The 23,119-nt window shown below is 37.8% G+C and overlaps 1 protein-coding gene across 1 annotated transcript in view; it reads right to left on the reverse strand.

Moving 5' to 3' along the window:
* Window positions 1-1,768: 1,768 nt before the first annotated feature.
* TSPAN14 (tetraspanin 14) overlaps window positions 1,769-23,119 on the reverse strand; it is a 47,951-nt gene continuing 26,600 nt past the window's right edge. Inside the window, exons 3-9 of the mRNA XM_074590792.1 lie at window positions 18,905-18,955; window positions 13,567-13,713; window positions 12,603-12,773; window positions 9,789-9,914; window positions 8,067-8,111; window positions 7,445-7,564; window positions 1,769-5,548 (exon numbers count right to left, since the gene is read on the reverse strand). Coding sequence (XP_074446893.1) covers window positions 5,477-5,548; window positions 7,445-7,564; window positions 8,067-8,111; window positions 9,789-9,914; window positions 12,603-12,773; window positions 13,567-13,713; window positions 18,905-18,955 — 732 coding nt within the window. The 3' untranslated portion in view covers window positions 1,769-5,476. The remainder of the gene's footprint in view (window positions 5,549-7,444; window positions 7,565-8,066; window positions 8,112-9,788; window positions 9,915-12,602; window positions 12,774-13,566; window positions 13,714-18,904; window positions 18,956-23,119) is intronic.

Genomic DNA, 23,119 nt, shown 5'->3' on the forward strand with positions numbered 1-23,119 from the left:
ATGCAAAGGGTCCAACCGTTAACATGTTAAATCCACCAAAACTGTACCTTTAAACCACCTCCCCCTTCAACTTCTAATTTAAAGCTCATCTCTGAGTTTTTACCTCCTAGTGTCACCAGCTATATTCCTAAGTATCTGAGGTCAGTCAGATACTTAGGAATTTCAGAGTTGCAGGTATTGTGATCTGGAATGAGACTCAGTAGAAGTAAAATTTACATGAAACTGCAAAGTCCATACAATGCTTGGACAAGAAACAAATTAAAGCTAGTTAGAATGACAAGTGGGCACGCATGAATATTTGGAAACAGCAGCTGGTATTTCCTTAATTTATCTCTGGTAAGAGAGCCTAGGTTTAACTTTAGATAATGAAAAACTGTAGTAAACCAAATGTTTCTGAACATTTCTGCAGAAACCTTTCATATTTAAAAATGGTCACTTGATAAAAAAAGGTAAGAACAGGACCTATTGCACAACTTGTTCTTATGGGAACTTTTTGAAGCAGTTGTATGTCACAGAGTCACACTGTCAAGACCCAGGAGATCAAATTGTTAAACCCCTGTACTGGTAGATACCGAAGAGCTAGGGACCAATGACTTTTTTAGCCAGCAGTTGGAAAAGTATTGACCTTTAAAAAAATTGTTATAAAGCAGAAAATATTAAAGTCAACAAGGCATCCTGTTCTCAAACAATTTGAGTATAACTGGATTATGTCTGCAAACAAACGTTACAACTTTCTTCCTGCAAAAGCTTTCCCACCTGCAAAACATGTTAGCAGTATTTAGCCCACTATATTTGACACCAAATATCACTTTCAGGAGTACTCTTGAGAAAGGGCATTTCATAAAACCACCCAAACAAGTCACTTGGTGAGTAACATACAAGCAGGTTTTGACCACAGAGTAGGAAAAAAAGAAAAATCAAGAGCTGAACCACATACTGTTTTCTCTAGCTTAAAGCACGCAGTGATATGGGCATCCCACACATTTCCAATGTCAAAATGAGAAAAGAAATTGCTTCAGACAACCGTAACTTCAGAATAAGATCTGCAGTTGTACCTAAACCAGGCATTAGTATAAGATACATCAGGATCTATTTTAAGTTCTATATATACACACACCAAATAGCTACGTTCAAGTTAAGTCACTCTTACCAGAAATCATCCAACCTTAACATTCTACATTATCTAATTCCAGATACTGCATGATTTTAATATAGCCACTATTGGTTAAATGTTTCTCTGACCTTATTAAAATTAAAATCAGGTTTTAATGCATTAAAGAAATGTTAAAATGGTCAAAGCAGCAGACACAAACCTATTTCTGCAAGCCTTATCTTCAAATCTGGAAGTTACTTCCCTTCTGCACTTTGCAGTAGTTTCAGGAACCTTGCTTGGACACAACAAACCATAGACTGTGCAAATCACAAGACAACTGCGGATAGTGGCAGTCAAAGTGCAAACAGCAGTTTTAACTTTTTGGGTGTCCAGAGACTTAGTGATTTCTCTACACCATTCTGCAGCTCTTCACTTGTTCACAGCTTTCCATTAACAATGGAGGGAAAAGCAACAGTGTTATCTATTATTCAGCAGCCCAGACTGAAAAAAAAATAATCAATAATTAGTTTCAGCAAAATATACACACGAACACCAGTGGACTTTTACCATTTTTGTAGTTATCCACAAATTCCAGTCTCAGTAGCCAGTCTAAACCTTAGAGAGGGAAATACTAGCGACTAGAAGCAACAAATCTTAGAAATCAAACTCCAGGAGTACAAAACATTAAATTTTATTTAATCAAATTTAAGGCTTGAGAAAAAAAAAATATACTGAAAGTCATTCAGAAAAAGCCATCGCAGAAGAGACAGAACCTCCCCTTCCACTGGCTAAACAATGTTCAAGCTGCATGATAACTCACAGCAGCAGGGGGAAGGAAGAGGAAAGGATGAAATGGGGAGACAAAAAACAAGGCAATTCTACTTATAAGCCAATTGCCACATCAACCTCAATGGACTGAAGGTACGAGTCTATCCACATGGCACTGTATGAAGGTCACCAAAACTAAAGACCCCTTGGGAAGAAATATTCAGGTTTTCAGGAGGCAACCAAAGCTCCTTTGGTCACTGCACTTTTTTCAGTGCTTATATTCATACTCCTTTTCATGTACAGGGAAACTGTGTCCAAACGCAGGTATATTAATAGAAACAAAAGGGCAGTTGCACTGTCAACCATACTGACAAATAAATACATTGCTTCACAGAAATAAATTGCGCTTGTTTCTGCAAAATAAAAGTGATCACACTGAAAAGTTTCTTTCTCTCAGTCTAGTTATTCAAGTCTGATCTCGTATTTGACATCTTCATTAAAAACTTTATTTCCATTGTAGTGTTTGTGGAGTTGTTCCAAATGCAACCACTGAAATCTCAACATCAACAATTTATCAAACCTCTCTGTGAGATCATTGAATTGCTTCTCCTTCAAGGCTTTAGAAGCAGGCTCACACCCAACTGCTTTTGCTGACGAGACCTTTTTTAAACCATAACCTAAATCTTTAGCCATGAAGTCACTGCAGTTCCACAGAGAAGATGCTAAATATAACTACAGTAGAAAGTGGTAAGGAAGTTTTCCCATTCCAAGTCTGAAATTACACTATTCATGCGTACCACCAATGGGGGTGCACTTCAGAACGTCTAGGGGTAAAGCAGCCTAGAGCCCCAGGGTTTTAAAAATGATACTGAATAAGCACAGAGAAGTTTATCCACAGTGAAAACAAATCACTCCATGAATTTATAGATCCTGAACTTGCTCTCTTGAATTCAGTTCCAAATAACTGGAGCATTGATACAAAGCTGGTGTTAATACGGCCAAAGCCAGTAAGAACAAACTGTGGAAAGACAGCACTTCAATTAAATTCTGTTTTGCATACAAAAAGTACTTCAAAAAGAAACCAAGTATTCATTTGTCTGCAGGCAACTTGGCAAGATTTGCAGACACTGGAATCCAGATCCATGACAATGGCTCTTGTCGGCAGCTAATTTCAGTGCATGAACTCCACAGATATCTTTGACACCTCGATGATGTTCAACAACTGCTGAAATGACTTCCCAGCATCAGGAGATTTCTGTGTCAAAGAGTGGCAAAGGGAAACATACTCCCTAGATGCAATTTTCAATGCAATGTTTTACAAATAAAAAGTTACAAATAGAAAGCATCCTTCTCCAATTTTACATACATCAGATTATTACAGATAACCTTAACAGAGTAAGTTGGTCGATGAGGTGTTGTAGTTTCAAGCACCAGAATTTAAAGCCAAGATTGCTGGACACTGCTTTGCTGCTTGCAAAGTAGCAGTAACAGCAGTGAATTTTTGGCTGCTCCTAATGGACTAGATTCAACAAAATAAGTAATACAGGCCCCAAATTCAAGGTTCCACAAAAGAAATGCCTCTTGCTCTCTGCTCAATGATCTCCTGTTACTGTTTCCATGTTGTACATCAAAGCTAAAAAAAAAAATTAAAAAAAGAATCACTGCACTTCTCATGATTTTACTTTCACGTTTCTCAGATGAGTAATAGCAGGCTGTTTTCTGCTACTGTAAGGAAATCAGGCATCCTTAGACAAGCTTCCTTTTCCTGTTGTGTCTCAATCACTGGCCAGAAAAAGAACTATGAAAGCTGAACTGAAGTAGATGAGAAGTACAGCACTGTCTGTGAAGTGCTTCACAGATTAAAAGCTAGAAGGACGACTGTACAATCAATACAGACACAAAGATTCCTGCTGTTGATCAGCTTTTGCCAGTGAAATGTTTGTTAATACATGCATAATAGAAAAAGCGACATCAGAGCGCTATTTAAAATTTTGGCTTCCTAAGAAAGCCATATACTTTGGAAATACAAGTATTAAATCCTTCAGGCAGACTACATGTAGTAAAATATCATTATAAAAATATATACTTTTCTAAAATTTACACTATGTTAGGCACTGTAAATAAACCTGCTCTCCCTGAAAAAACTGGTGTCACTGGAAGCAGTAAACAATGTTAGTTATATGGCCCACAGTAAAATTGACAACTACAGCTATTTCCAAGAACTTTTTAGTCACATACTTCTATCTTAAAGCTAAAGATACTATGACAAAGTCTTTCAGAGAAGACTTTAGAGAAGAACTAAAGATCCATCTATTGAACTCCCAAGAAGGGAGGACAGGAAGAAGCGAGTTTAGTTTTCTTCCAATAAAAATAATAATAATAAAAAAAATTACTTCAGCAGGAGCAGTTCAGTTTGATGCAGAAAACTGCAGTGAAGAAATTCTGGTTCACCATATTGTGAGCGGCATTTGAACCATGTATTAGAATACAAGCAGAACTGATGATTCAATAGCTTTACAGAAGGTTTAAAAAGTCAACAACTCTAATCTTTCATTAAATGCGCATTTCCTCATTCAAAAAACAAGTTACAGGAGGGATCAATACTGAATTTAAATGTTTTTCATCAGTCTTGATATTAGCAGTTAGGACTTGTGAAGATCAATATAGCAGTTGAGAGAAACTAGAGGAAAGGCAAAAACCATCAACAGCTAGCGTAGCGTGCTTGCTACCTACTGAAACACGCTGCATTTTGGAATTTCTGCAGACAGCACTTCTTAAAGACATTACTGATCAATAAAAAGCTAAGCATTTTTAAAGAGTTTTTTTTCTTCTATAAATAAAGAATATTTACATTTTTTCAGACAGGAAACAGCACCAGGGATTCACACCCCCTTGCCCAAAATGGAGATTTCTAACATATAATGCTACAGATAGTCGGATTTTTCCCCTCTTGAGAAAAGGCTTGTGTTTTTAAAATGGCATGGGTTACTGAAGCTCTGATGCTTAGCACAAGTTCCTGCTCTTGAGACATCTACGTTATTCCCAGTCAAACAGAAATATCCCTACTTCTGCACAACTGAAAAGCAATTAAAGAACTAGACAATCTGTGACTGTTTTCTTTCCAATTTCCAATACCATGATGATTACGGTTGCTAGGTATCTTGCCAAAAAATGACTGCATGAGTCTACATGTAGAGATTAAAATGATTTCAAGATTCTGAAGAAATCAGCACACCTTCTGAAAAGATTATGTTTTGAATTGATGACAGTTGGGAGTGAAAACAGAACAATCTTCACGGTAATCCTTCAAGGAAAGATTTTACAGCAGTTTCATGTCTCCTTGCTACAATCTTTACAATCTGTTCTGCCAATGTCTTGAGAAATTCCATTTCTTCCTCAGAGATCAATGCTGGTGCACTGAGTTGTCTCATTAAAAAAAAGTAGACAGATGTGTATTTGGAGATCTTTTGTATCGGCTTCTAACAAAAAGCATGAGTGGGGTACAATCCACATAAGGCTTTTAATAACAGGAGTATTTCATGGTGCATTTCTTCCACCTTGGTGTCCAACCAATAACTGTAAAATATACTTTTTGCAACACGTCTGCTTTTATGTTCAGAAGGCAATACCTGCCTTGACAGCTTCAATATCAGAAATCAATGTCCTGGCTAGGAAAATCCCAAAAATCTAAAAAGACAAAAAAACAAACCATTTGTGAGATTAAACACTTGTAATGTACCAGTCTACAAAAAGTTTTTAAAAATTAGAGCCTATTACCATTAATCATTATTGCAGAATGAGAACCTACTTCTTATGTGTTCCTATTACACTGTATTGATGTCAGTGCAGCTACTCTTGTGAATAAACATATGCACTCATAAAGTGTTTGCAGGTTCAGATATCATTTCATAGCCAGGATCATCCATCAAAGCATGGCTATTACTAAAAAGTAATAAAGGCAAAATCTTAGAGGAAATAAAATTCATGAGAAAAAGATGTTTTCATGTAACACTTCAGGAGCATCCAAAATAATAAGCTTCTAGATGCCCTAGAGCTGGAAGAAGTCCACTTAGCCAAGCTTACTTGAGTCTTATAACACTTACACTTACCTACTGCTAAAGTTACAAGTCAGGCATTTTCATTCATTCCACAACTTTGGATAATCCAGTCAATTTTCTGATCAAGTTTTTTAAATACATTCACAGTGTACAGTTACCTGTACTAAAATGAAAATCTTGTCACAAACAGTAGTGAGAAGAATCCCAGATTATTCTGAGACATTTAAATTTTAAATTTTAACATTCACTCAAGTTCTTGGGGAAATCTTTCTTTACAAATTGAAGATAAATTCCTAACTCAGCACGTTTCCTGAAACATTCTTAGAAAAACGACGAAAGATTAGGGTGAAGTTTTAAAAGAGCCAAAAGGTTTTTAGATGTAGACAGAATACGTCTAACTCTCAGTCCCACCATGAAATAGTTTAACGCACAACAGACCTAATTTGAAAATACAAGTGATCGTGAAAGTAGTTTCCGAGAGACTCAAAACACGAATAAGAACACCACCACCAAGTTACTGTCAGTCACCACACTGCCAAAAGATTATCTTGAATACCTTCCTAACTGAAGGTGGTGTTCTCAGGACGGTATCTCTCAAAGCCATGGAAGCACTATCAGTAGGTGGTGATAAAACACCAAAAACCAAGCAACAGAGGGCAGTATTGCCATGGCTGGGAAGAGGTATTTTGCCAGCACTCTATGCTCAACTATTTTCAGTCAAATGGAAAACACATTCTGTAGCAGATTTACAAGTCTGTTATTTCCCACTGAAGTGAAGCAGTATCATAGCAAAGAAATTTTGGTAAGTGTAAACAACTGCCACAATGAAAGCAGGATCCACCTTGAAAGAAGTAATCTTATATGTTTTACTGAGAATTTTGGTTCTTTTTCTTTGATGTATCAAGCATCAACAGGGTACTAAAAGAAGTCACAGCAAGTCCTTCACCTGGGTCTGCTAATACCACGTTTGCAACTTATTCACCAATTTCCCTCCTCAACTTTTTTTTTTGAGCAGTAGGCTACACGTCACTTACAGACAGCTGAATGTTAATTTTAGCATGAAGGACAGAACTGTATTTTAGTGATTTTACATTTGTGAGAGAAGGCTGTAGTTCAGACCTACCAAGTAGATGACCAGATCTTCACTCCCTCATGGCATATTGAAATGTAGAAATATATTATTGTATCAATTATATAAAATGATCACATATTAGCATATTGCTATACTAATATATAATAATATACATCACAATCATCATATATGGTATGTATTATAATTGTATTTTTATAATGACCTTCACTACTTTGAGGAACATAATTTCAACAGAGTAAAATTATTCTATCTCAGATATTCTCACTCTGTCCCCCATCCCTGTAATTTTTTCCCATACCAGTCTTATAATTAAAAAAATGCAGTGTCAAAATATTTACTGTACCCCTCTCTCCATAAAGTCTTTTACCCTCAGCAGGTCTGTATCTGCAAACTTGAAACTTTTTTCAAAGTAGCATAACAAAAACAACTAACCTGGAGCAGTGAGATAGCTATGAAGACACCTGCAACAATGTAGATATTTCGGGGTAACCAAGCTTCAAGAGCAAGGATACATCCTTTGACAAAAATCTGATTCTCCCATTCGCTCTTGCTCTGAATGTAAAGAGGAAGAATAAGAATATTACTTTCCGCTCAAGTTTATTATAAGATCAGTCAATCACATGATACAGCTAAACTAATGATTTGTCACTTATGAAGTAATGTTTTTAACCAGGCTCCAGAAATACATATATGCCCAGATTAAAGCAAGGAATGTCGGACAATGATGTTAGTATCTTCCTGCAATTCCTGCTATTAGAATACTTTAGAATTAGCAGGTAGAAGCATTCAGAGTCAGACTATTAGAACTAATAACTGAAATGCACCTCCTACCCTTTTTTGAAGCACACCTTTCCTTTTACCTGTTCCGTCACTTGTTTTCTCCACCCTCCCACAGTACAAGTCTACTTTAAACAAAGGAAAATCTCTACTTGTGGTAGGATGTAGCACAGTCAATTAGTTCTCACAATTTTAAGCTGACATATCTATCAGCAATTCCACAATTTTGCCTATGCAGGCACAGAACGAGACAGACAACAAGATCCCAGAACCTTACCTTCTTTCTGACATCATAGCCACACTGTGTATTCACAACTTTTTGCTGCAAAGCAAAAGAGATTTAAAACAAATCAATTGAATTCTACTAATTTCTGATCACAGGAAGTTTTTCTGTCTTTTAGATTCACAGACAAACCAGGACTGCCTGAACCAACCTTTTTAAGAAGCATTTTTAGTGAAAATGAGCAAAGCACTACCAGAACACAAGAAAACTAATGACAAAGCAGAGGTGTATACTAGCAGGAAAACATCCTCCACCGGAAATCCCAGCTTCTTTTATCGCTTGGATTTTAACTAGCAAGGACTTTTAAACATGAAGTGTAGCAACTGTACTGCCAGCATACAGGTAGGACATCTGCATTTCCAAGATCGGTTTCACGTTAGCTATTTCACAGAACACCGTCATTGTTACCTCAGTGTTGAGGTATCAGGCTCATTTATTTACACCTGCTGTACAGGAGAAATATGCCTTACAACTCCATCATTTCAAGTGGTACACAGCTTGCTATCCCAATCAGTTAAAACAAGTAACAGCTGCAAGCTGCTTGACCCCCTCTCAGTCAATAGTTCCAACTCTCACACACAACCCAGCTCCAAGATATACCTAGTCTCAAAGACAAAACACTCCAGTTGCAGATTCAAGTAGGAAGACCACAAACACCTTCCAGATCACAACCCCACATAAGCCAATGACAGTATTTATCTCCAAAGATACAAAGACATTCCTTTTAAGACATTTTTTGTTTTCTCTGTATGAGACTTATGAAAACATGTATCACACAATTATAGCTTAATTTACACAATGCACAGTGAGTTATATTGAAATATTAGGAGTAGAATCTCATATCAAAAAGATTTAAACATACTTACATCTCCTAAATACAGCACCAGCAACAGAAAAAGTTGCAGTACAGGAATAGTACTGCTCCAAATTAAAGGAGAAAATAATTACTGGGGAATCTGAACATGGAGTATTTCCCTGACAGTTTTTTCTTGCCTGATTTCCGAGACAATCAAAAGCCTTAGTATAACCTACCAAGGGCTATCTGCTCTGCACAAGGATTGCTGGACTGATTTTGAGCTGTAACTATTCCCACTAATACTATAAAGCATGTTACTTCCTACCTCCATATTTTGGCTTCCACTGAAAGGGTCATATTCCTAAAGTTTAATGAACAGATTCAACCAATAAGCACCTAAATCTTGCCAAAAACAAAGAACCAACTCAAATACTTTAAACTGAGTTTGTGCACGAGCACTTCAGCTGCTGATAAACAATCAGCAAATGGAGTTACTTCTACCTGTCTGGCAGAGGGGTGGTGTAACATGAATTGTAACTGGGGCAATCACACTGCTTAGACAGTGCTCTCAGGTCCTTACAAGCTAGATAAGAGGCCAGGAACTCAATGAAACAATGTATTGGGAATAAAAAAAAAAAAAAAAATTAAAAAAAAAATCAGCTACCAATACTTGCAGACTCAAGCCATACAACAATAGCTTGAATTCCTGGTGACAAGTTTTCAGCTGTATAATAGGTTGCCATATTTGCACTCTAAAAAGGACGGAAAAGAAACATGAAAAGAGTTTGTCTGCGCAACAGTAATTTTTGATTATTTAGAAGACCTTTTAAAGCCCCAGTCATCACACGATATTCAGGAAGTACTTCCTTTCATAACTCTCCAACAATATCAGAACAATACAGAGCCAGGAAACAACTTACTGCAGGATCAGGTATACAACAGGAAAAAGGAACGCCGCACTTCTCACGACTTTTGCTTTCACTGCTGCAGTTAAAGTATATGTTAAAATCCCAGTCATCTGGACCTTGGGCACCACAGCAATGGTTCTGCAACAGATATACAAATGCTTAGCATGTGGAGGTATTTTAGAGACAACTGAACAAGTTCTCTGGAATGATATTTGTTCATCATCTTCCCTTTCTCTAAGGCTGTGCAGAATCAATGGCAACATCACAGTAAAAATATGAGTAGTCAACACTGTGGCTCTATGAAATCAAAGCAATACATTGGGCACACTGCTCCTGGAAATAGGTGTCAGCATGACAAGCAAAATCATAAAAATTACCACTTTAGGTGTAATTGCCAGATGTAATCAAGGTACGTCCATGAATGGTGTGACAAAATAGCTTATACAAATGCTTTGTACCCCATTATTTCCAAGTCAACCAAAACCAGAAAAACTATAAAAAGCGTTCCTTCGAATTTGTGACTCCATCCTTAAAATCTTCAGGTTTTCTTCTCCTTTACTGTAAAAAGTGGATCCAAACATTTGTGAATGTACTTCCTTTATTTTAAATGAGAAGGCTTTCATATCCAAATGAAATAACTGGTAAAGTCTCACTAGCTCAAAGGTCTGTTGACTCTAGAAGTGTTTCATGTAAGTTTCTTTACCTAAACAGTGTATTGTAATTACCACAACTGCAGGTTGGGGAAATCCCAACATTTCAAGGAATGTTCAATTCCTGGGACTAATGAAAGCTAGTTTCTGATTGTTATGTTTTGCAGTTTACTGGCCTAGATATTTAAATGAGCAAATCTTTCTCTATAATTTGAGTACTTGAAATGTTATACCATTGTACAGATCTTCCTGGTACCTCATGAAGTTCCATCCTCTTAGGATATCTCTACCATCTCTCCTCCGCCCACTGCCTGTCTTCACAAACCTTGTAAACCTAACTGTCTGTGAGACCACCATAACTTGAAGTCAGTAAATGGATTCAGAAGTTAAGTGGTGACAGACTGGATGTGAACAGAAAGCAGAATTGTTTACACAGTTTTCACAGGAAACATGACTGAAGAGTTGAACAGAATGGTCAGAACAGAAGACACACCAGGAAAAAAAAATGATTTAAAGTCACTAATACATTTACCATGAAAAAAGTAAGAGGTTCATTTTTGTTTTTCAAGTCCCTCCTCCCTCACATCTACACCTTTGTAATAAGCCATACCACCACTAACATGCTAATCTACCTTAGGTAAGGTACTACTTAGAGTATGAGATCACTTACACGCCTGAAAGTTCTATAATTAGCCAGAGCAAGGAGCTGCCTACAAAAAGCTCTCTGGGTCCGAAGGCACACACTGAGAACAGAGCAAGTCAGCCAAAGGAGCATGGCTCTTTAGAAGATGGGCATCAGTGAGGCATTTGAACACACTACTGCACCTTGTTATCCAACCCTTGCAGAACTACACCTGCTACCCAACATTGAATACTTCCCTCCTTCCTCAGTACTTTCAGGTATGAATCAACGACAGACGGATTCAGAGATTTTTCAGGTCTTTCCTTTTTCAGGTTTATTAGCTTGTTAATCTGTCCAGTGAACTCCTTTTAGTAAGCTCATCCTTTAATTTTCATTGAAAAGTATTTAACTGGAGTTCAACTGTAAATCAGCTTAGCGTATTAGCTTGTCTGACTGCACTGAAACTAGATGAACAGAAAGAGCAACAACAGAGTAGACAACACTGAGACAATCACTGGTGGTGATGGCCAGGAGGAGCCCTACCTTACAAAAAGGTTCCCTATAGCACCCAAAGCTAAAGCAAAAACAGCACTGAAATCCACCCAGGTAACTTAAGAGGATGCTTCCATAACAACGGACACAAGAGTGAATGAACAGGATAGCTAAGCTTGCTGGAAATATACAGTTGACCAAACTGGTATCCGCTCTAGAATGCGCTTTGCTATCAAACTGAGCTGTGAGTACTGATTTCTAAACATGATCTTCTAGAAGATGGAAGACAGACAAAAAAAACCTTCTTTCCTAAGGTGGGGGGGGGGGAGGGGGAATATACATAAAGGAGACAACCATTTTACCTCTTCATGATGTACTCTGTTTCTCACCGTATAGATTTTTAAACCACCGTCTTGGTGAAAGAAGAATCACCCTCACTGGTTGTTTCCTGGGCATGATTACAGAAGCAGCTGATCGAGTGAAAGCCACCAGGCCCTTACTAGCACAGGCCTTGTCCTCTCCTGGTGTACATCACTGTCTTCTGGACACTGAAGATTTTAGGACCACAGGAGTGTAAAATTTCAACCTTCCTTGACAACTGCCTGACTAGAGACTAGCCTTTCCCAGTTAAAAATCCTCTTTTGCTTCAAGATGAAGCACATGTCAGAAGATAAGAGGCCCTGTACTGCTTCCCCGTACAAGACTACACTGCCTCCTAAAATAAGAGTGCAGACTACCAGCTCCATTGCACAATTTTTTCAGGATAAAGACTTTTTTTGTCACTCACTTCTCACTTAAAATGGTGCAACACTGACCAGAACCTAGAAACAAGTCAAGAAGGTCAAAAGGCAGATGGATGCTTGTCAGAGCTTCCACATTTGCAGCACTGCATCCCAGAATATCCTGCCTCCCTGATGCTTTCAATGCAGAAAGAACAAAACAGCACACCTGTAACATGGCACCATTACTACAGAATGTTGTAAATCTGTAATAAAAAGGAAAACCTCCAAATCAACTTATTTTCCTAGAACACATACAAGAAGTGACAGGATATGAACTTACAATTTTCTGTAGCGAATCAATGAGGTTCTGGAGGTCAATATCGTCTCGGTAGGATTTAATGTTATTCTCAAAGAATTCCTTGACCCTGTCCCTCACCCAGTCCTGGAACAGGAAAGCCAGAACTGCAGCTGCCAGCTCCAGCAGGAATATAAACATAATTGCTCCACAGAACTGTAAAAAAAGTTCCAAATTAGAAAACATCCATTCATTTTGAATGCATCCCTACTCCAACTCCACCAGAAATGGACACAGAGAATAGGCTAAAATTCTCATTCAGTACAGACAGTGTGAGAACACAGCTTGTTAAATAAGAATACAATGTAAAGAAACTCCCAAGAGGTAGGGTTATCTTTTTGGTTTGGTCACCTGAACTCCAAAGTAAAATGAGCACCATACTACAGTCTTTATGCACAGCAGTGAAAATATTAATAAATGAGAATCTGCAAAACTGGGCTAAAGTAGTCTTGATGTTACTTCTTGGATTGTTTCCAGTTTTAGAACGCTTTGTCCAGCTTAACGGTTTTCAGATATAATGCAAAGAAGAAGCCTCAGTATAAAACCAACCGTTTAAGAGGTTGCACATCAGCCACCAAAGTCCAAGTTTTGCTTAAATTTTTAAAGGATTTTGTTCTTCTAAGTCACTATACCATCTCCTGCAGTAATTCTTGACTAATATGTTCCAGAACATACACAATATTAGATTCTGGCGTACATACTATAACAACATCACTGTATAGCAGAATGCACGAAGAAGGGAAGAAACATCTTCCAGAAAGAGGAAGAAATACATAGGTTTGAACCTATACTGCTTTTAATGTCATTACTCAGATGCTTGTCATAAGTTTACCGTATATACCGTAACAAACCAAATTCTGTAAGTTATCTGGGTTTGCTATTAGTTCTTTACCCACCATTCCCAGCTTTCACACACATAATAATCCACTCATATAATGATATTACTTACAAACTTCAGTAGGCAGATGTTTTCTCTCAGTGCTCCTACACAACCAGCAAATCCCAAAGTAAACATCACTATTCCCACCACTAAGACAAGCACCACTGGGTCCAGACCATGAAGACCAGTCACCTTTGTCAGATCAGATAACACACCCTGAAAGAGAAAAAACAGGAAAACAGAAAAAGGTGACCGCTATAAGCATATTTTTCATTTAACATTCCTTCTGGATGCCCATGATTTCCACATGATGTCAAATGAATTGGTTGCAAACCCTTGAGCTTGCCAACAGCAACCCACATGGAAAAGTCTTGTAAAATGGTTATTGACAATACCTATTCTCTTCACCCTAGCAGAGGAAGTATTAATGCAAAGTTATAGCTATTAATTTTTCTAATAAGTAAATCCAGTGCAGTCAACTTCTCAGATTACATTCTCCTAGGTCTATTTGCCAAACAATCTTCCACAAGATGGTGCCAAAAGCTTAATACTATCACTGAATCTTCATTTAGCTTCAAGGCAAAAGAATTAATGCTTTATATTAATTTGAAATACATTAATCAAAGGCACTCCAATTTTAAAGTCTTTTAAAAAATTAAGAAAATAATTTTTCCAATCCTAATGTTTAGGTGGCAGAAAGGGAGAGATATTCTAACTACAAAGCAGGTTATGGGTGACATTATAAGAGCGGGGAACAAAATCTTGGTTTGGTTTTCAAGGCAAGCAAATTTTTCCTCTCAACATTTTAGTTATACCCTTTCTAGTCCTGAATAGTCTTTGAAATGCTCCTCCAAAATCTTGCAAAAACACAGAAATATACTCTAAATATTCCCCTTTCACCACACATAAAATTCTTACACCAAAAGAAGTTATCTATTCCCTATAAGATATTTGCAGTTTGCCTAATTTAGCAGCAATATTTTCTTTTTTATTAACTATCCAGAGAAACCACTTGTCTTGATAACAATCTTACTGATTAAGCCTGTCTGCCCAGATCTTAGGACAGAATTTCTAAGTCTATGTAAATGTAATGCTAACACAGTGAAGCCCTTATTCCTAGATTAGGTTTTAAAGAAACTAAGTTTATATATCAGCTGCCATTAAAATTCCATCAAATTCTTCTTCTCATGTAATGTGCAAGAACAAGATGCAACATACAGAAGACAGAAGGGAAAAACAGCTGAAACTCTTAAAGTTAACGAGAACAATCTGTAGGGACACCCCTGCAGCCTTGCAACAGTCTCTGAATGTTCATCATACACTCATCAGCAATATGTAGGCATTTTAATAAGGAAATACTTTCCTGTTAAAACAGAGAAATAACAAAAAATCAACACAGTACAATGTCCCATAATTGTATGTTTACTGTCTTTTGGTTTTTTCTTTATAAAGTATATTCTCAAGCTAACTACGTTTAGCATAAGAGAAAGATATCAGAGAGACTTGTAAAGTAATTCACATAAGCAGTCTATTGCTGTCAAGGGAACGTAAATGACCATCTTGCTACTCAGGTATTTGTGCTAGAGTTAAGTGCAAAGAATATACATCCTAAGAGAATACCTTGGAAAAATCCATATCACTTCGTTATTTAAGTGCTCCCTTAACAAAAATGTCTTCAAAATACAGCATTAGAAGAAAAAGTGCACATGGAGAAACATCATCAGCTGATGAAAAGACACTGATTAACAGTACTATAGTGATACACAGGAGTTCACCTTCTTTCATAATGTGTTCCATAACAGATCTTGTTAGAGTTGTTAATTTGGCAACAGCAAGACAATAGAGTTGTTTTTACCAAAATTGGCTGGAGGCATGAAAAGAAAAAAAAATAATTGAACTGTAGAATTCAGAATTGCCTTGCAATAGTTGGTGACTAACAGTTGAAATAGCCTATTAAAAAGTGGTCTTGGGAAGCAATGACTTTTCTACTTAGTGTCACCAATGATACATTTCCGTTCTTACAAACTGTAAGACCTCACACCTAACTATCAAACTTGGTCTACTGGATTAATTATGGTAGTTTCACCTAATCAAACCTTGGCTCAGACCTCACAATCAACGAAGCCAAGATTAGCTAGGCTAATTCAGTCTTTGTAGAACCCATACACTATGAAAGTAAACATTGTGTGACCAGGATGTTGAAACTTTCACAACTGTTTCCAGCCATCTCCTTCCCACACCCAAACTCAAGCTTTTTTTTTTCCAGACAACCTCACTTGCTCAAGCAACATCTTTTGGAAGAAAACTTCCTCTGATCAAAGCATGTTATGAAGAAGAGTTGGCAGGAACTGGGCTCAGATGTTGCTGGTTCACAACGGTTTCTTCACATTCACATTTAATGTTTACAACATTCTCTTTCGAAAATAAGGTTGTGGGGTTTTTTTTGCCTAACAAAAGATGCTAAGTGAAAAATCCTGAAGTAAGTAAACAAGAGAATTAATTCAAGGGACTATCTCTTTCCACCTTACTCATCTCTCTAAGGATGCTTCTGCCTGTGCCATCTGCAGGATGATAAAAACTCTTTGAAGCACAGTTGCCCTTTACAACAGCACCTAGATTTCCTACAGGTATACAGAAATGAAGTCTGATAACTTAAGTCAGTGTCAAAAATCCAAGAATAAAACTCAGCCTTTAAGTTTTCCTTTCAGTCTCTTAGAACAGTGATTCAAGAATTCAACTGTACATGCTTAACTTGCTTTCCATTTTCTTTTAATGTTTGTAAGCATTATGCCATCTCAAGTGAAGTGGGTTGGCAACAGAGGGCAAACATGGATTGTCTTTAAAAAAAAAATCTCTAATACAGCTCAGTAACAAATGCCAACCCAGTTACTGTTTTGAGATACGCTAGTACAGCAACTACAAAATACACCTGACAAGGACAGAGTTGACTTCTTATAACGAAGTTCTGTAAACTGGATGTTGATTGTCACAATATCACAGTGCCACTAATTATAACATGAGTTACATGCATCTACCTTTAGGCAGTTTACCATACCTCTGTGTATAAACATAAAGAAAGATCAGCGGATTAAAGAATAAGTACACTTAATCATAGAATAAGTTAAGATTGGAAGAGACGTGTCTGACACAAAGCACCCCAAACTGGACATAATACTCCAGACGCAGCCTCAAGTGTGATTAATATTGTTGGAAGAAGCCCCTCCCTCAACCACTGGCCACATCAGTGCTAATATAGCCCAGCATGCTGTTGGCCTTGACATGAAGGCACACCTGATAGTCAACTTCCTGATCAACAGAAGCTCAAGGATTTTCCTCACAGAGCTGCTTTCTAGGCAGTCAACCCCCAGCTAATACTGACGCATGAGGTTACCGCATCTCAGGCACAGGATTTTGCATTTGCTTTTTTTTTTTTTTTAAATAAACTTTCATAAGGTTCCTGTCAAACAATTTCTCCATGCTCTTGACATGCCTCTAAATAACAGTCTTGCTTTGAAGTAGAATGACTGCTCCCTCTCCATTTGTTACTCATCATGGACTTGCTGGAATGAAGTTAGGCTGACTAGCCTTTAGTTTCCCAGATCTTCCTTTGTGTCCTTCTCAAAATGGTTTTAACAATTAATAAAATGTTTTCCTGATGAGAGGGCTCAGTGTTATTCACCTTGCTTCTATTAACAGTTTATTCACTTTCTCTTATTGATTTTTGCAGTATATCTTGGGTCACATATATTAACATCTATCCAGTTTTTATTGAAAAGACTTTATATTTTTTTTTGCAATTTAACTTTTATATGACTGTTCAGAATATAAGATAATAAGGATAGGCCAATTAGATACACCAGTTAAAGAGACTGGATTTGACTCAAACAGGGAATGCAAATCAGGATGGGTAACATTTTTACATTAAGTATTTTCAACATTTCTCACAAACCAGCGTTCTCACTTTGATATATTATCAGCTAAAAGACACAGAGGATTTACAGCCAGAAAAAAAAAGACTGCTGAGGAATCAATCTGAAGTGTAGTCCTAGTGGAAAAAGACAAAAAAAAAAATAGAGAAGTTAAAGGGACCCAATGTACTTCATTTTGCACAAAGAGACAGGATGTTCAAAACTCTTCCACCACCTGCAGTTTATCTTTGGGTTTATGGCTGCAGCACAGCTTCTGGAATATTTTTCCTCTTACTTCCCATCTATTGTTCACCAAGATGTTTATCTGTAGACAGACAGATCCATACAAGCACTATGGCTGAAGAATGGCACTAGTATTAAAGACTGCCCACATAGCACAGAACAACAGACATGAAAAACAATGTACAGCTTTCAGGAGCCATTCAGAAGTTCAAAACCACAGGAAAAGCTTTGAAGCACTTATTTGCAAGACAGGACAGAAAGCAGAAATAGTTCAGGCAAAATTTAAGAAATCAAGACAGAAAGAGTCTGGTTTTGCCTTTTAGTAAATTCAGTGTACCATAAAGTCCATTTGGCAAATGGTGGTTACAAGTTAGTCATTTCCAACCACACAGATTGTACGTCCTTCTTTACAGAAGCTAGTGTCTGAACATGACAGAATACAAATTCAAGACAAGTTTAACACCCTCCCAAAGGGCTGGAAAGAAAGTCCTTTTATAACAACAGAATAGGAGGTAAATGCATTTGTGTGTGGTACTTGTCACTTTTTCCTACTGCTTGCTGTAATATTGAAGCCATGCTTTTACATACATAATAAGGGGGTGAACCATTCATTTCTATACCTATACCATCTCTTCTCTTGTAAGAGGTGAACTCTGTAGGTACACGCCTGCACAGACTTCCTCTGACTGAGGAAGTTATTCAGCTGAAAGAAACCACTGCCAAAACCAGCTAGATCACGTTCCCCAATTTTGTTCCTCTACATGGAGGCACAATAACTTAAGCAAATCCATGTGGAATAAAGTGGAAGACAACAGATGGCCTGAAGACTAAAATACTTCAGAAAGATGATCCCAAAGATGCATGGGTTTGGGTTTTTTTTTAAATATAAAAAGAGATATCTCTTATTTTCCTCCCAAATGCTTCTTGGTTTTAATAAAAAGAGGTGGGTAGATAAGTGTATTTTAGAAAACATGCTTTCAAAAGAGAACCAGTTCATAAAGACTATTCATAAAGATTAAATTCTCCCTAGCATCCTGCTTTCACAAGTTTAAAAAAGGTCTAAACATCAAGGGCCACAGCTTAACACCTGATCAGGGATGAGAATGCAACTCCGACTGAACTCAGTTTAGATCATTTGAACATGGTCCTGGGGTCAGATACTACATTTAACCTTTGCTGCTTCCTGAGGAAGTAGTTTTACTGGAGCAGAAGAGGCAGCCACCAAACAAACTAAGATCAGACATTTCTACCCTTACCTTTTCACTCCATGCCCACAGACCAGCCGCAAGGAAGGCCACCCCAGCTAGCTAAAACAAAGAGAAAAAAAGTATATTAGATGTACTAATCAAAAAATTCTCAAATGCTTAGCCAGTAGCACTCTTGCTCAAGTAAAACCAATATTGTCTGGGATCTCAGACAATAGTAATAGGACATTCCTCCCAATGAGTCAATCTCTTGCAAAAAGGACTTACAGCACTTTTATTCCATAGCATTCTTGCATTTTAGTAACTACTTTTAAAAAGTACTTCTATTTGATTATTCATGATTACTCAAGAAGCACACAGTACTAAATTAATAATTCCACATAGTAGCACGCAAGTGGGAGTTATCTTTGTCACAATGACTTGCTCTAAACCTTCTGCCTGCACATTAATGAAGATTTCAGAATATTTAATGCATTTTGAGGTTACTCCCTATTTAGCCACTTTATAGTACCACCCCCAGACAGTAGCCATGCTTGACTCTTCATAACTTCTCAGTGTCAAGGCTCATTATATTAGCCTCTTCTCTAATTAGATACAGTTTGTCTTCTGAAGCCTTACCTTGTTTTAAGCCCTTTTGATTTAAGCTGATGTAATGTTCCACCCACTTAGCTTCAATAAGCAACAAATCTAATTGACAACGTACAAACCCTACACGAATTCATACCACGGAATCTTTCAGAGTTGGAAGGGACCTCTAGAGATCATCTAGTCCAACTCCCCTGCTAAAGCAGGATTGCCTGGAGCATGTTACTCAGGACTGTATCTAGGCGGGTCTCGAAAGTCTCCAGAGAAGGGGATTCCACAACCTCCCTGGGCAGCCTGTTCCAGTGCTCTGTCACCCTCATCGTAAAGAAGTTTTTTCTCATATTTGTTCAGAACTTCCTATGTTCCAGCTTGTGCCTGTTACCCCTCATCTTGTTACTGGGAACCACTGAAAAGAGTCTGACTCCATCCGCCTTAAACCCACCCTTTAGATACTTGTAAACGTTAATAAGGTCTCCCCTCAGCCTTCTCTTCTCCAGGCTAAAGAGTCCCAGCTCTCTCAGCCTTTCCTATGTTTTTATAATAAATATTTCTGAATTATATTCATCCATATAAAGGAAGAGATCCTTGTTCTAGTCTTTTATTGCCTTTCTCCATTCTCAGGCAGTTTGCATTTTCAATAATCAAACTAAAATGACCTCTCTACAAACTGAGGGCATCTCGCCCTCACTATCTAAAATGGTATTCTACCCTGCTATGTCCATGTGCCCTTAAAAAGACATTGAGGTGCTGGAGCATGTCCAAAGAGCAACGAAGCTGGTGAAGTGTCTAGAGCACAAGTCCTGTGAGGAACGGCTGAGGGAACTGGGGTTGTTTAGCCTGGAGAAAAGGAGGCCAAGGGGAGACCTTATCGCTCTCTACAGCTACCTGAAAGGAGGCTGTAGAGAGGTGGGTGTTGGTCTCTTCTTACAAGTAACAGGCAATAGAGGACAAGAGGAAATGGCCTCAAGTTGCATCAGGGGAGGTTTAGATTGGGTATTATGAAAAATGTCTTCATCAAAAGGGTTGTCAAGCACTGGAGTAGACTGCCCAGGGAAGTGGTTGAGTCACCATCCCTGGAGGTATTTAAAAAAATGCATAGATGTGGCACTTAGGGGCATGGTTTAGTGGCGGACTTGGCAGTGCCAGGTTTATGTTTGGACTCCATGATCTTAAAAGGTCTTTTCCAACCTAAATGCTTCTATGATTCCATATAAATGACTTAGGTTGCTTTCCCCCTAGGCCTTATACACATTGACTAGTAAATTCCAACCACTAAAAATATGCCTTGAACAAGGGGCCCTTTCCTGTAGGAAATGCAGCACCTCCCATGAACTAAACAGTCATTACAGGCAATTCCCCACACCACAGGCAAGAAGCAAAAACAGGACCCTCTTACAGTCACACAAGAAAATATACATGTAGATTTTCAGTACTGCTGGGTTCACTGCCTGCTGACCCTAAACTGCACTTGAGACAAATGAAGTTGTTCTGGGTTTACTCTGCTGGGGGGAAGTAGGGGAAAGGAAAGCCAAAAAGGGCTGCAAGTGTCATTCATATAATTTTGTAAAAATCACTCAAGTGATGTTATACACTTCTGTCTAGGCATGAAGTATTATATGCCATGTTTTAGGGCTTAAGCACACAGATTAACCAGCGAAATCCACTACTAATACATGGAAAGAGTTACAACTAGGCAAAGCAGTGCTAAATAAGTTACATTTCCAGATGTTGTTTAATACGCAACAGCACAATGACTACACATCTCAGACTCTGAATACGCTAAGTACATTTAAAGTGATGATTTGGATCAAAGCACAACTTAAAAAAAATACTATTAAAAACCACATGGATATAAACAGAATATTGACCCAGACTACCCTTAAATGTTAACTCAGTGTTTTTTCAGATGAAAAAGCAAAATAGAAAAAAAAATAATCAATAACCAAACTTGCATGTCATTAAATTACACAGTGCATGCAATTGATGCATCCTTCACCCTTTCTCATTCCAAACACTTCAGGAATGCTGGGAGACAGGTGAAGACATCTGGTATAATTTGCAGTAATCAGGGTAAATTACACAGTAGACACAGCTGGATCTTTGGGCAATTTTTCTAAAGAAATGAAGAAAAAAAAAAAGGAAGACACACATCTTCTTACACTCTATATACAAACTAATGTTAGTGTAACATTAATACTGTGCAATTGAATATACAAATAGGGTGTCCTCTTCAGACTGGCTGCCTTTCATTATAATTACCATCTAAAATTGTAATAGATTCCTGATTAAGTCAATTTTTCACACTAGTATGCTTCATTTTCACCTCTGAACACGAACATTGGTCTCATGTTTTTATAAAGTATTGTAAGAAAGGCAGGTATTGTTTTTGAAACTGAGAAAAGCAGAGTTTCTGAAGCTGAGAAACTGAGTTTCCATCAGAGGTGACATGATAAGGGAATGACTAAGACAAAGAGGCTCCAGCAAAGGCTTGTAGAACATATCTTATCACACAGACAAAAGGACAAACTGATTCATACCAGATTAGTGTCTAGAAGGGTAGTCAAACATTTAACCAGGGCTAATGACATCGAGAAATTTTACCAAAAAGGAAAGAAATAAACTAGTCAGATAATCCCTTTTGGTTTAGCATAAGGAGAAGTAAACAGAGGCAAGACATCCAGGAAGGATTTTAGGCGTTCTGGACAGACTGTGAACCCTGGAGTACCTAAGCAAAGGCAAACAGGGGAGGCAAAATTCAGCCGTGATTAGGAAATAAATAGGTGTGCTTCAAGAACCAACAGTGTGCCTACTTGCTAGGTCACCTGTTCTTGCAAGAATGTTTAAATAAAATGTGCTTCGTATCGTTCACTGCCTGAGCCATCGTTATTGGATAAGGAGCATTTCTCACAGTGTTCAGTTTCACAAAACTACACTGTTTTTGAAAAGTTATTTCTACGCACACCTATGCAAACTACCTACCAGTAAAACAGAATTTATCACCAGAAAAATAAACTTAAGTCTCATCGAATCAACATGGATAAATCTAAAACTTAAATTCAGCTAACACACAAGTGATTCATAATTCTCACTAGAAGCAGCCAAACCACACACACACACACTAGGTTTCTTTAGCAAAAAAAAAAAGTGAAGTATGATGTACTTGAAGAAACAAAGCGATCAGCCACTGCATTTACAGACACAATTACCAAGACAACCAGTTTGCAAGGAAGTACAATGACAGCTATTTAACTGAATGAGATTTCTTTGCCTTACATACCATTTGCAAGATACTTCAAAGTATCTCACGGAAAACTATTGTAAAACACACCATAGTGATAAAACCACCTCAAAAGTTAGCATGACTGAGCATACCCAATACAGAGTTCTAAAGAGAATCAGCACCAGGAAAATATCCCCTCTCTTTATCACTCTTGCACAGAGGCATTCAAGTGAGGCAGACCAGGGAACTGATCCAGCCTGAATTGAAAGAAAGGTTTTAACCTTCACCAGCTCACTGAACTATGGGGCCACGTGAATGGGAGAACAGGCAGCTGAGAAACAGCAATGCTAACCGCAAGTATTCCCAAAGGGCGAGTGAGCAAACCAGCTATTTCAGAAGAGGGGCATTTTGAAATTTGCCTTTCACCAGAATGTCTATGATGTGTAAGAAAGAACGAACTG

The sequence above is a fragment of the Larus michahellis genome, chromosome 6 (assembly GCF_964199755.1).
Source record: "Larus michahellis chromosome 6, bLarMic1.1, whole genome shotgun sequence".
Lineage (NCBI taxonomy): Eukaryota > Metazoa > Chordata > Aves > Charadriiformes > Laridae > Larus > Larus michahellis.